This window comes from Myxine glutinosa, chromosome 3, assembly GCF_964187855.1.
Source record: "Myxine glutinosa chromosome 3, kmMyxGlut1.1, whole genome shotgun sequence".
Classification (NCBI taxonomy): Eukaryota; Metazoa; Chordata; class Myxini; order Myxiniformes; family Myxinidae; genus Myxine; species Myxine glutinosa.
In genome coordinates this window covers 41,581,338-41,596,848 of record NC_136263.1, presented here as the reverse complement: position 1 = coordinate 41,596,848, position 15,511 = coordinate 41,581,338, and the positions used below count along the sequence as shown (strand labels likewise).

Sequence of the window (15,511 nt, the reverse complement as noted above, 5' to 3'; positions counted from 1 at the left end):
AGGGGGGAGGGAGAGGGAAAGGTACATTAAAAGTTTGGGATTAAAAAATAAAAAAACAACTCACCTTCACGCCACTAATGGGTCTTACGCACAGTGCGCAGGTGTGAGGATACTTGGGCGGTCTGCGGCCGAGAAAGTCGTTCTTCTGGGAGGGGCTTGGCACACCCTCTTCATCAGTCCTGCCACCATGCCAATACTCGTGAACACTGACATGCATGCCTCCTGCTGGTGGTTCATCCACTTTAACAGATGGCCGGTCATATGGGGGGTTATCAACGAGTGGACGAACAGCAGGCAGAGACTCCTCATGCAAAAGTCTCGGGTTTATTGCTCTGCCGCCAGCGTGTAACCTTTCTGAAGCCCAATCTCTAGGGAGACTGCCAGGCCTAGAAGATGGGGCCTCATCCATGAGTGGCACTGGTTTGCTTCTAACCAGTCTTGGCACATCATATGACCAACTGCCTTGCTCATCCCAATCCTCTGCTCTACCAGGCTCATTACGCCAATCACCGCAAGGAGGCGAGTGCCAAGGAGGCAAACTAGATCCTGCTACTTCGTGGGGGACATTATCGTAGTCATAATCATAATCAGAGTCATGTTGCCGAATGCGATAATCCCCGATTGGCGGGACATTACAGGAAATGCCAGCCATCAGGGGCCTGGGGCCTTCACGTCGTGTCGGGGAAATGCGAATACGCTCATAAGGGAGATCTTCTGCTGGTGGAATGTGATTAGGAGGTTGGTGTTGGCTCTGTGGCCATTCCTTGTAGTCATATTCATCCCAATGATAAGCCCTACCTTCCTCATTCCAGCCTCCAGGGCCATGTCTTTCAAAAGGTTCTCTTTTGTGGTACCCACCTTTCCAATCACGAGGTGGTGGAGGACATGGTGAAGGTAGCAAACTCACACGCCTCACCTCGTGGCTTGGAAATGATGGTCGGAATGAATACGGTGGTCGATTCATCCTTCAGCCCGGACGTCTCTCTTGCTTCTGCTTATAAAATGGATGAGGGCGGAAGGGGAGGGTGGAGGGGTCGTGTGGATTTTCAAGAGCTTTGCAGTTGTTTCTTTTGCCTTTTTTGTGTTTGTCCCTTTGTTTATATTGCTGTTAGCTTTTGAGACACAGGTGTTCGAGAGGCAAACCAGCGACGAAGCGTGTGGAGTGCCACTGCAAACCAGGAGCTGTTCTTTAGTGACTTTGCCTTTCGGCAGCACTAGGACACTGTAACCGAAAGAGAACGACAGGCCACTGTGTAACATAACTCGAAAGAACTCACCACAACCGCCCGGTGTATGAAGAAAAGTTACAGAAATCAAGAAATATGATTAATATGGTAAAAAGGTGTGTTTCCGGTTTCTGACCCGCCATAACCTTCTGACACAACTCAATAGACTATACTTTTCGCAAACCAAAAAGAACGAGGCGATGGTGTATAGATGATGATGCGATGATGTTATGCAGAGGGCAATTAATGTGCTAATGAGCTGTTTGTTGGAGGGGAGAGGGTGGTGCATTAAGAGGTGAGAGGGTTGGGGGGAGGGGGGAGGGGAGGATGAGGTGAAGATTTCAATAAGGAAAGTGGATTCTATACGCCATTACGCAACTTTTGAAATGACGTAATCCGCCTCAGAATGCTCAGCGCGCATGCACAGAAGCCCCAAGCAACCAGGGAACGCATATCACGCGTGCCAGATAAAGATCGTTACCTAAAATGGCTCACAAATCTTCTAAAAGAAGCTGGAAATACTTGGAAAAATATCCAAGAAAAAGGAGTGTGCCTCAGCACAACGAAAGATTTGGAGAACATCCGATAAAGTCACCCAAAAAGTTGATATCTTGCAGTTGCAGCCCGTACTACAAAAACTCCCGATGTGGGCCCGTGCAATGCCTGTGGACGGGCTATGGACCGCCTCGCATTCTACACTAACTCCCCAATCAACGCTATCAGTAAGGGGGGCGAAAAGGTACATTATTGCTTGTTAGCTTGCTTGTACTAACAGGAAATGGTACGAACTTGATGTCTCATCCACGATATTTCTCGTACGCCTATATTTCTGCGAGTCCGATTTGCATTCAGCAACACGACAATTAATGGTTAGCCGTTTCGAAATAGCCACTCTTTGCTCGAAATGATGTCAATTACATTTAAAAGACGATTTGAATAACAGATTTTGTGCGTTTATGGCATTACCTCCTCCACCGAAGGTGGATGGAGGTTATGTTTTCATCCCTGTCTGTCTGTCTGTCTGACAGTTTGTCTATGAACAAGATATCTCAAAAGGTTGTGGATGGATTTGGACGAAATTTGGCAGAGAGGTAGCGTATGTGACGAGGACGAATTGATTCAATTTCGGTGAAGATCCGGATCCAGCTAGTAGAATTTTTTAAAGCGATTCTTCACCATTGGGAGATAGGGCCAAAAACAATGCACAGCACGATATCTCTTTTTGTATCTTTCAATGGAGACAGTTCTATTGCATGTCAACAATATCGAATGAGGCTTCAGTGAGTAAGCCAACGGCAAGAGGAACCAATGTGTTAGTACTCATTATCCAAAGTCAGAAATACTGTACTCCTCAGATTGATGAAGTTGCCATATGCAAATTACCTCACACAAAAACCCCAATAACCTTACAATTTACCCATTACATTCCACGATTAAATCGAAACACACTTTTTTATGGGGGAGGGTGCGGGGCAGAGCGAAAAGAGCTTGTTTTTAGGGATAAAACTCTTCACCGTGTTTGGTTTGCTGTTGGTTTACCAAATTTGAGGGTATAATTAGAAGGAAAAAACAAATAAAATGCCTCGCTCCAAAAAAATTAAAAGAAGAAACATGGAAAACGATGACAGATATTTCCATTTAGTGAGAGTCAAAAAGTGGCATATCTGACTGTTAAATATTTATAAAAACAGTTAAGCTATTGTTTTTGGGTGTTCAAAAAGAAAGCAGTTAAACAAAGGCAAAAACGAACGCTGGCGACGCAATCAAAGTATGCCACATGTGGCAAATAGGTGTGAAATGAACAAAGCCTAACACATAGGACTTACCTGCAGATGTCGAGCGTTCAGTCAAAAGAAACGGGTAAAACCTGCCAAGATGAAGCAGGTGAACTCATAACTAAAAGCAATAACTTTATGGTGTTGATGCTCTATCTATGGTAATGTTTAAAAAAACGAAAAACGACACATTGGTCAAAGCTAGCTGTACTTGGACCCACTGGATTGCAAAGTGCAATCAATATACATATTGCACAAAGACCACATCACAACACACACATAATAAACCACCGTTTAGAGGCCATTTTTCCCCGCAAAGCGGGGGTTGGCCTTTTCGGGGACCGTGGTAGTTGTTGTTTTTTGGTCCCCTTTTTGAAGCAATGTTTTACGGCCGGATGCCCTTCCTGACGCCAACCCTTTTTGCCACCTTCAACGACAAACAGGGAATTACCAGTGAACTGGTACTCAATTAGCCGACCTCGGAAGGATGACAGGCTGAGTCAACCCCCCTGGCATTAATTCGGCGATCGACCGAGATTCGAACCCAGGATCCTAGGATCCTAAGCCGGCACCCTTCCCGCTAGCACCAACACCAGGGCCCAACACCAGGGAGGGACAACACACACATAATGCAAAATAAAATTACGTACATGAGCATCAACCGTAGAGGCGCAAAATGATCTATCACATTTCACTTCCTCATTTTATCTATACGTATATGTGTGGGGGAATTTATTGCACAAAAAAGGATTTCTCACATTAATTTTAGAATGAAATCTAGGCTTATACACAATAATTGAAAATATTCCACAAAAATATAAATGAACAAGATATGAGATCACTATCAGTAACATGCAAACCATTGGACAAAGCTGAAAAACTACTTTTCATTAAAATAAAAAACACCACAAAGGAAATACCTGTAAATATTTTGAAGACTACCAGGATAAATCTTAACACAAGAAAACCTTTCAAACCACACCATATCTTATGGAACTGCCCTGCCCGTACATACATACAGACTGACAACTCTATTTTTGAAAAGGAAAACAAACTTGCCAAGTCAAAATGAATGAATGAATAGGGAACAGTTTACATTTACTTTTTTGGCATTGTTGAGAAGTCCAGTGGAACACATGAACATACACGAACACACACACACTACATGCACAAATGCGCACACACGAACACGCACGCACACACACACACACACACACACACACACACACACACACACACACACACACACACACACACACGAAACCACACACACAGTAACACTGACACACACACACATAAACACACACAAACATGAAACCACACACACAAACATGAAACCACACACACAGTAACACTGACACACACACACACACACACACACACACACACACACACACACACACACACACACACACACACACACACACACACACACACTAAAATGGACACACACACACACACACACACACACACACACACACACACACACACACACACACACACACGCACAGTAACACGGACACACGCACAGTAACACGGACACACGCACAGTAACACGGACACACGCACAGTAACACGGACACACGCACAGTAACACGGACACACGCACAGTAACACGGACACACGCACAGTAACACGGACACACGCACAGTAACACGGACACACGCACAGTAACACGGACACACGCACAGTAACACGGCCACACGCACAGTAACACGGACACACGCACAGTAACACGGACACACGCACAGTAACACGGACACACGCACAGTAACACGGACACACGCACAGTAACACGGACACACGCACAGTAACACGGACACACACACAGTAACACGGACACACAAACACGGTAACACGGACACACGCACACGGTAACACGGACACGGTAACACGGACAATCACACACGGTAACACGGACAATCACACACGGTAACACGGACAATCGCACACGGTAACACGGACAATCGCACACGGTAACACGGACAATCGCACACGGTAACACGGACACGGTAACAAGGACAATCGCACACGGTAACACGCACACGGTAACACGGACACGCGGTAACACGGACACACGGGAACGGTAACACGGACACACACGCGCGCGCCGGCACGGACACGCGCGCGGCGGCACGGACACAGTTTAACTAACACACACACAAACACAGTAACACACACACACAGTAAGACACACACACACACACACACACACACACACACACACACACACACACACACACACACACACACACACACTCAGTAACACACACACACACACACAAACACACACACAGTAACAGACACACACACACAGTAACAGACACACACACACAGTAACACACACACACACACAGTACCACACACACACACACAGTACCACACACACACACAGTACCACACACACACACAGTACCACACACACACACACAGTACCGTACACACACACACACACTAACACACACACACACAGTAACACAAACACACAGTAACACACACAGTAACACACACACACACACAGCAACACCCACAGTAACACACACACACACACAGCAACACCCACACACACACACGCAGCAACACACACACACACGCAGCAACACACACACACGCGCAGCAACACACACACACGCGCAGCAACACACACACACGCGCAGCAACACACACACACACGCGCAGCAACACACACACACACGCGCAGCAACACACACACACGCGCAGCAACACACACACACGCGCAGCAACACACACACACGCGCAGCAACACACACACGCGCGCAGCAACACACACACACGCGCAGCAACACACACACACGCGCAGCAACACACACACACGCAGCAACACACACACACGAAGCAACACACACACACGCAGCAACACACACACACGCAGCAACACACACACGCGCAGCAACACACACACGCGCAGCAACACACACACGCGCAGCAACACACACACGCGCAGCAACACACACACGCGCAGCAACACACACACGCGCAGCAACACACACACACGCGCAGCAACACACACACACGCGCAGCAACACACACACACGCAGCAACACACACACACACGCAGCAACACACACACACGCAGCAACACACACACACGCAGCAACACACACACACGCAGCAACACACACACACGCAGCAACACACACACACGCAGCAACACACACACGCGCAGCAACACACACACGCGCAGCAACACACACACGCGCAGCAACACACACACGCGCAGCAACACACACACGCGCAGCAACACACACACGCGCAGCAACACACACACGCGCAGCAACACACACACGCGCAGCAACACACACACGCGCAGCAACACACACGCACAGTAACACACACGCACAGTAACACACACGCACAGTAACACACACACACAGTAACACACACACACACACAGTAACACACACACACACACACACACAGTAACACACACACACACAGTAACACACACACACACAGTAACACACAAAAAGTAACACACAAAAAGTAACACACACAAACACACACACAAACAAACAGTAACACACAAACACAGTAAAACACAAACACAAACACAGTAACACACACACACAAACACAGTAACACACACACACACAGTAACACACACAGTAACACACACACACAGTAACACACACACACACACACACACACAGCAACACACACACACACACAGTATCACACACACACACAGTATCACACACACACACAGTATCACACACACACACACACAGTATCGCACACACAAAGTAGCGCACACACACACACACACACACACACACACACACACACACACACACACACACACACACACACACACACACACACACACACACACACACACACACACAGTAACGCAAGATTGGAGTAATATTGGAGATTGGACTTGAAAGTAACACACACACACTAACACACACACACACACACACACACACACACAGTAACACACACACACACACACACAGTAACACACACACACACACACACACACAGTAACACACACACACACACACACACAGTAACACACACACACACACACAGTAACACACACACACACACACACACACACACAGTAACACACACACACACACACACACACACACACACACACAGTAACACACACACACACACAGTAACGCGCACACACACACACACACACACTAACACACACACACACACACACACACACACACACACACACACACACACACACACACAGTAACACACACACAGTCACACACACACACACAGTAACACACACACACACAGTAACACACACACAGTAACACACACACAGGAACACACAGTAACACACACACACAGTAACGCAAGATTGGAGTAATATTGGAGATTGGACTTGAAAGTAACACACACACACTAACACACACACACTAACACACACACTAACACACACACACTAACACACACACACTAACACACACACACACAGTAACACACACACACACACACAGTAACACACACACACACACACAGTAACACACACACACACACACAGTAACACACACACACACACAGTAACACACACACACACACACAGTAACACACACACACACACACAGTAACACACACACACACACACACAGTAACACACACACACACACAGTCACACACACACACACAGTAACACACACACAGTAACACACACACAGTAACACACACACACACAGTAACACACACACAGAGTAACACACACACAGTAACACACACACACACAGTAACACACACACACACAGTAACACACACACACACAGTAACACACACACACACAGTAACACACACACACACACACAGTAACACACACACACACACACACACAGTAACACACACACACACACAGTAACACACACACACACACAGTAACACACACACACACACAGTAACACACACACACACACAGTAACACACACAGTAACACACACACACAGTAACACACACACACAGTAACACACACACACAGTAACACACACACACAGTAACACACACACACAGTAGCACACACACACACACAGTAGCACACACACACACACAGTAGCACACACACACACACAGTAGCACACACACACACAGTAGCACACACACACACAGTAGCACACACACACACAGTAGCACACACACACAGTAGCACACACACACACTAACACACACACACACAGTAACACACACACACAGTAACACACACACACAGTAACACACACACACACACAGTAATACCCACACACACAGTAACACACACACACAGTAACACACACACACACAGTAACACACACACACACACAGTAACACACACACACACAGTAACACACACACAGTAACACACACACACACACACAGTAACACACACACACACACACAGTAACACACACACACACACACAGTAACACACACACACACACAGTAACACACACACACACACAGTAACACACACACACACACAGTAACACACACACACACACAGTAACACACACACACACACAGTAACACACACACACACACACAGTAACACACACACACACACAGTAACACACACACACAGTAACACACACACACAGTAACACACACACACAGTAACACACACACACAGTAACACACACACACAGTAACACACACACACAGTAACACACACACACACACACACACAGTAACACACACACACACAGTAACACACACACACACAGTAACACACACACACACAGTAACACACACACACAGTAACACACAGTAACACACACACACACACACACACACACACACACACACACAGTAACACATACACACACAGTAACACACACACACACAGTAACACACACACACACAGTAAAACACACACACAGTAAAACACACACACAGTAAAACACACACACACACAGTAAAACACACACACACACAGTAAAACACACACACACACAGTAAAACACACACACACACAGTAAAACACACACACACACAGTAAAACACACACACACACAGTAAAACACACACACAGTAAAACACACACACAGTAAAACACACACACAGTAAAACACACACACAGTAAAACACACACACACACACACACAGTAAAACACACACACACACACACACACACACACACACACAGTAAAACACACACACACACACACACAGTAAAACACACACACACACACACACAGTAAAACACACACACACAGTAAAACACACACACACACACACACACACACAGTAAAACACACACACACACACAGTAAAACACACACACACACACACACACAGTAAAACACACACACACACACACACAGTAAAACACACACACACAGTAAAACACACACACACAGTAAAACACACACACACACACACACACACACACACACACACACACACAGTAACACACACACACACACCTCGTATTTGGGCACTTGTCGTTGTCTTGTTTGCAATGCGGGGGAAATGAGGGGTTCACGACCGTTACTGCAGAACCTACGTTATAATCAGCACATTTCAACTATTGAATAAATAAAATAACTCAAATTGCATCTCGGAAAACATGTCCAACTTGTAATATAATACGCTTCAAGATATTTATATAATATGTTAACTTAAAAGGCCGAAATAACATCCCTAAATTTAAATTAATCAAGAGCCAAGGTGCGTATTATTATTAACATTAATATCCGCATCGTCAGCGCGAACTACGAAGGGAAATAAAAGATCTAAATCGTCCGGAGGAAAAACCATTTTAACATCAAAAGGCAAAGTAACAAAACGTGCTTAGGCCGCAGGTTGACGAGCGCAGCGACTGAGGTGAAGGAATAAAAATAAAAATTTAGAAGATACGCACCGATTGACATTTCTTGAATGTGCAATACGCGTTTAACTTCGAGTTACATGAGAACTAATCGAGAACATTCGATGGAATGAACAAGGTACTTCAACGAAAACCAAGGAAAAACAAAATAAAAAAATACTCACAGAAGGCAAAATGGCGGCAACGTCTTCTGGGTGAACAAACTTCTTCCGGGACAAGTTAATGAGTTATTCAGGTCAATGGCAAGCCATTCTTTCTTATTCGTTCTTAATTTTTCGCTCGTTAAATTAGCGCTTTCAAAATTCGAATGTTTATAATATGGTATACTGTATATGCATATATATTAAATGATTTTTAAAAGCGAAAAACTCGATTTTTTTTACATCGATACATACATACCTTGGCTCCTCCATTCTCCGTATAAATATATATAATCTTATTGATTAATTTATTCCATTTACGATACAGTATATTCTCGTGAGCCAATGAGTTCAATACCTCAGTGTACTTGTGTCCGTCAATGGCGCCCTTCCGGTATAAATCCAAATATGGACCACCGGACACCGGCACCCATTTGTTTTCAAACTTAAACCTATATTATGAGGGAATTAATTATCTCCTATTAAAAAAATATATTTGTAATATGGTAAATATCGACTTTTTCATTATTTTTAAGTGATAGGATTTTGATTTATTTGTCACGTTTATGGTGACGAAACGGTAGAAACGGTACTTCACAGTACGAGCAAGAGCAAAGCACCCACTGTAAAGACGATCTTGTTCCAAACGTGCAACACGTCGTTCTGACGCGTCCCTTTATTTGGGCGGTGTATAGGCAACAGCTCGCTGTCCCAATCGTTCACCAAAAATAGAAATCTGGATCACTTGCAAGAAGCAAGAATACGCCTACTGCTTATGTCCATATTTAATACGTGTAGTGAAATTACACCAAAGTTGAACCCAGGAGTGATACTCGCTTAAGCCACTGAGGGGCGCCTATAAGACCTGGGACATTCGCGACGCTGAGCCTGAGCCACTCCTGTCCTGTGACATTTACTATGACATGTAGTCCTGTAGTCTTGAATGGTACGTACCCGCACCTATATGCTAGACTCGCTTGCTTTGACTATTATTATCGGTCCTTTCTATATGATGCCAAGATCCTGATATCTATTGCATGATTGTATTTTATACAGGATGATGTCAGAGATCTAATTGTGATTAAACCAACCTGTGGGACAAAGTTGTGGACCTGATTGATTTCCACGACAATACGTCATAGTTATATAGCTCAGATAATTCCAATTGCATTGGCCCATAGGCTGACAACAGCGGCCTGAAGCCGAAGGCTTCAGCCCACGGGTCCTAAAATCCTGTTCTTCCGCTCTTTCACTCCCTCTCTCTGTTCTCTTCACCCTCTCTTTTGCTCAAGGTCAACTGCCATCTGCTTGGAAATCAGCCAACATCACCGGTTTACACAAAAAGGTGCAAAAACAGATCCTAGCAACTACAGACCAATCAGCCTTCTCCCAATTATCAGCAAAGTCATGGAATCCATCATTGCTTCGGATATGAAATCTTTCCTCTTCTCCAATGGCTTGATCTCTGATCATCAATTTGGTTTCAGACCTGGTCACTCTACTCTGGACATGCTGCTTCTGCTGTCTCAACAATGGATGGAGGTCCTCAATGCCAAACAGGAAATTAGAGCTGTCTCCCTGAACATATCACGTGCCTTCGATACGGTCTGGCACCCCGCTCTGCTCACCAAACTCTCTCCTCCTTTGGTATCCATGGAAATCTCCATGCATGGCTGGCGGACTTCCTCTCTAGTCATAGTCAACGTGTGGCCCTGAATGGGTTTCTCTCAACTCCTCTTCCTGTTCAGGCTGGAGTTCCCCAAGGCAGTGTTCTGGGCCCTGTGCTTTTTCTGATCTTCATCAATGATCTCTCTGACTCTCTTGAAAATCCTCTCTATCTCTGTGCTGATGACTCCACTCTAGGCCGCTCCATTCCTCATCCCTCAGATCGGCAGTCTGCAGCTTCCTCACTCTCTGCAGACCTGGACAAAATCACAGACTGGGCTAACAAGTGGAACATGTCTTTCAATCCTGACAAATCTCACACTCTTACGATGTCTCTCCGAAAAGACCGACTGGACAACCCTCCCATATATTTTCTGAATAATCCTCTCCAAGAAGTTCTGTCACTCAAGCTTTTGGGTCTCACTATCTGCCATGATCTTACCTGGGAAAACCACATTTCCAAGCTGGCCTCCAAAGCCAGTCGCCGACTGGGAATCCTCCGTCGTGCGAAGTCATTCCTTGGCACACCTGAGCTCCTCACCACATACAAGGCTTTCATCCGCAGCTCAATGGAGCGCTCCCCTCTGGGCTGGTGCTCCTACCTCACACCTAGCTCGTCTTCACACTGTTGAAACCAAAGCGTTCAGAATTATTGGAATCTCCCGCAATGATGCTATCTCCGAGGGCCTTTCACTTACTCACCGCAGGCAGGTTGGTGGTCTTTCCATCTTCTACCGACTCCTCTCCGGCCTTGCTCCTCCAGCTCTCTCTGGGCTCTGTCCCCCAAATATTCCTACAGGTCGCACAAGATCTGCCTGCAACCATCTTATGGTTAAACTGCCAAAATTCAGACTCTCTGCTCACCTTCACTCCTTCCTTCCTCTTTTCTCCCGCCTCTGGAACAAACTCCCTCACTCTCTTCAATCCCACTCCTCCCTCCAGGTCTTTAAAATGGCTGTTAACCACCATCTCTTATCTTCCCCAATCCAAAACCTTGATCTTTTCTACCCCCACTAATTTCACCCCAAATCCACTTTTTTGAGGTGCCGACTTCTTTCCTGGAAGTCCTTGGTGTCCTTGCGTTTTATACCTATCCTGCCTCCCCCCAGGCCCTCTCCCTCCCTCACATCTTCCGATGTCCCTGCTCTCAAATGTTGTGTTTGTGTGCTTCCTCCCCTTCTCTCCCCATCTTGTCGACCGCTCCTCTTTTTATATACTTTGTTTGCTTGTTTGATAAATGTTAGCTCTTTCACGAGCCTCGACTCTGTATACAAAAGGCCTATATGTACTGTCGGCTTCACAAAGCCCATGGGCTCCAATCTTTCGATATTTGATCTTCACAATTATTTAAATAATTCATTAATTTTACACTGAATGGAAAACCTCTAGGGAAGGCATGGCAATTGTGAATATGACTCTTCCGAAGCTTACTACAGTACCAAAATGGCAGACATATAATTTTTTTTTTCAGGTTACAATTGTGGGTGGTGTTAAGCCAGCTGTCCAACCAATGGGTTGCACACATACATAAATACACCTGCTCCATTATATACAGATGTTCGGCTTGGGGTTGTCTGATGACAAGGATTTTGTCATTTATGAAGGTGCAAATATTACCCGTTTTATCTCGACACCATGACTGCGGGTTTATTTCCGTTTCCGGGAGTTACGGCTCAGCTCGGATGGCACTGGGGTGAATCGGGCCTGTATCTGCAGAGTCAATAAACATGTGCAACAATCGATCGTAGTCTGTCAAGATACCTTACATGGCGATGAGGATGGGATATCTAGAGCATGACTTCTTTCGGCCATATCGACGATTTCACCCCAGCGCCATCCGTTGACCTTCATGAGGTGAGATTTTGACACGTATTCTGAGCGGTTGTCTTTCTACTTCGAGGCGAACGGCATCGAGATGGAAGCCCGGATGAAGGCTGTCTTCCTGTCCGTTTGCGGGGTTGAGATGTTCACACTCGTTAAAAACCTGATTCGTCCTCTGTCAATCCAGGAGCTCATGTATGCAGAGCTCAAGGCCGCTTTGAAGGAACATTGTAATCCATATCCCGCAGTCATCCTGTGTCGCTTTAATATTTACATGTGCAGACAGCAGCAAGGTCAGTTGATCGCAGACTTCATTGCACACCTCAAAAAACTGTCACATCTGTGTGAGTTTGGGGACACGATTGACGACATGCTCCGTGATTTGCTGGTGGTTGGCATGTCCGATGACCGCACTCGTAGACACCTGGTTGCTGAGAGAAGACTGACTTTCCAAAATGCCAGAGACCGCCATTTCCATGGAAAGTGCTGAACACAACGCTACAAGCATCGGTGCCACTCACTCGTCTGGTACCAGCCCTGCTGTGAATCGGTTGGATCATGTTCAGCCAAAACGTTGGAACAAGTCTCCTCGTCAGAAGCCAGTGCAGTCTTAAACCCACAACAAATCACACCCTCTGGAGACGTGTCAGTTCAAAGATGCCACCTGCCATTTCTGTTCGAAAACTGGCCATATTGCTCCAGCTTGCATCACTCGCAAATCGGGAAAAGAGAAAGCTGCTGACAAGAAGATTCATCAGTTTATCGGTTCGGAGGAACCTGAGCTTGACCAGGTGAGCTCTGTTTCCGACAACTCAGAATCGTGTGACCTGTTACATGTTGATTCTCGCCATAAGCGGGACCCTTTTCTTGTCACTGTTGTCGTTAACAATCGACCATTGCAAATGGAGGTCGACACGAGTGCGGCTGTCTCGCTCATCAGCCATGCTGTTTTCACAAACCTGTGGAGTGATGCTCACCGACCCCACCTGAAACCTACAGCCTATGGACTCTCCACCTATACAGGTGGGAAGATTGTTCCCTGCGGTACATGTGACGTCATGGTGGGCTACGATAACCGCGAGCTTCACCTACCCCTGATCGGCATTCCTGGAAAGGGCCCTTCCTTACTAGGCAGGAACTGGTTGAGCATAATTCAACTGAAGTGGAAAAGCATTCATCAACTCCACGCAGCCAAGGTTCCTGCTACCGCAGCATACACACTCAAAAATGTTCTGGATACGTACCCGGATGTCTTCAAGGATGAGCTTGGAACCTTGAAAGGACATACGGCTAAACTCCGTGTTGACCGGGATGCCAATCCTATATTTTGCAGAGCTTGCCCAGTCCCTTTTGCCCTGCGGGAGCGGATTGACAAGGAACTGGATCATCTTGAAAATATTGGGATCATCGAGCAAATCCAGTATGCCGAATGGACGGCACCCATCGTTCCAGTCATAAAATCGGACCAGTCCATCCACATATGTGGAGATTATAAAATGACAGTGAACAAGTGTTCTTCATTGGATAAATATCCAATCCCGAGGATCGAAGACCTCTACGCTCGTCTCACAGGAGGCAAGACTTTTACTAAACTCAATCTTAAATCCGCCTATCTACAGCTCCACTTGGAGGAGAATTCGAAACTTTATCTTACCATCAACACGCATCATGGGTTGTGCAGGTACCACCGACTCAGTTTTGGAGTGAAATCTGCACCTGGCATTCATCAACGTGTCATGGACAGTTTGTTTGCCGTCGAACGCAACATCGTTTGTTACCAGGATGATATTGTTATGTCGGGGGGTAGAGGAATATATAGAGCCAGGTAGATCTGCATAGGTAGGTACTCGACTGTTGTGATAGGGAATCTACCTGTAATAAGTTATATATTTAGCCGGATGTCGGAATAAGTTTTATCTGTGTCCCCGCCATGGGGGGCGGGGCGTGCTAATTAGTACAGGGATTATGGGTAAAATTCCCTTGCGCGTCGTCCCCCTCTGTCACCAACCCAGTGTCCCTTATGGCAACATACTCCCATAGACACTAGATAAGCCCATTAGAGCACCA

General features: G+C 46.0%; 1 protein-coding gene across 11 annotated transcripts in view; it reads right to left on the bottom strand.

Annotated features, from left to right (window-relative positions):
- LOC137423641 (uncharacterized) overlaps positions 1-10,356 on the bottom strand; it is a 29,793-nt gene extending 19,437 nt beyond the window's left edge. For 2 of the 11 annotated variants that reach the window (XM_078773927.1, XM_078773922.1), the window contains exons 1-3: positions 10,317-10,356; positions 3,053-3,093; positions 65-1,222 (exon numbers count right to left, since the gene is read on the bottom strand). In XM_078773927.1, coding sequence (XP_078630053.1) covers positions 65-964 — 900 coding nt within the window. In that variant the 5' untranslated portion in view covers positions 965-1,222; positions 3,053-3,093; positions 10,317-10,356. Of the gene's footprint in view, positions 1-64; positions 1,223-3,052; positions 3,094-9,851; positions 10,025-10,316 lie in introns of those variants that run through there. The other 9 variants (XM_078773925.1, XM_068110994.2, XM_078773928.1 and 6 more) reach the window with 7 other exon arrangements.
- Between the last annotated feature and the right edge of the window lie 5,155 nt (positions 10,357-15,511).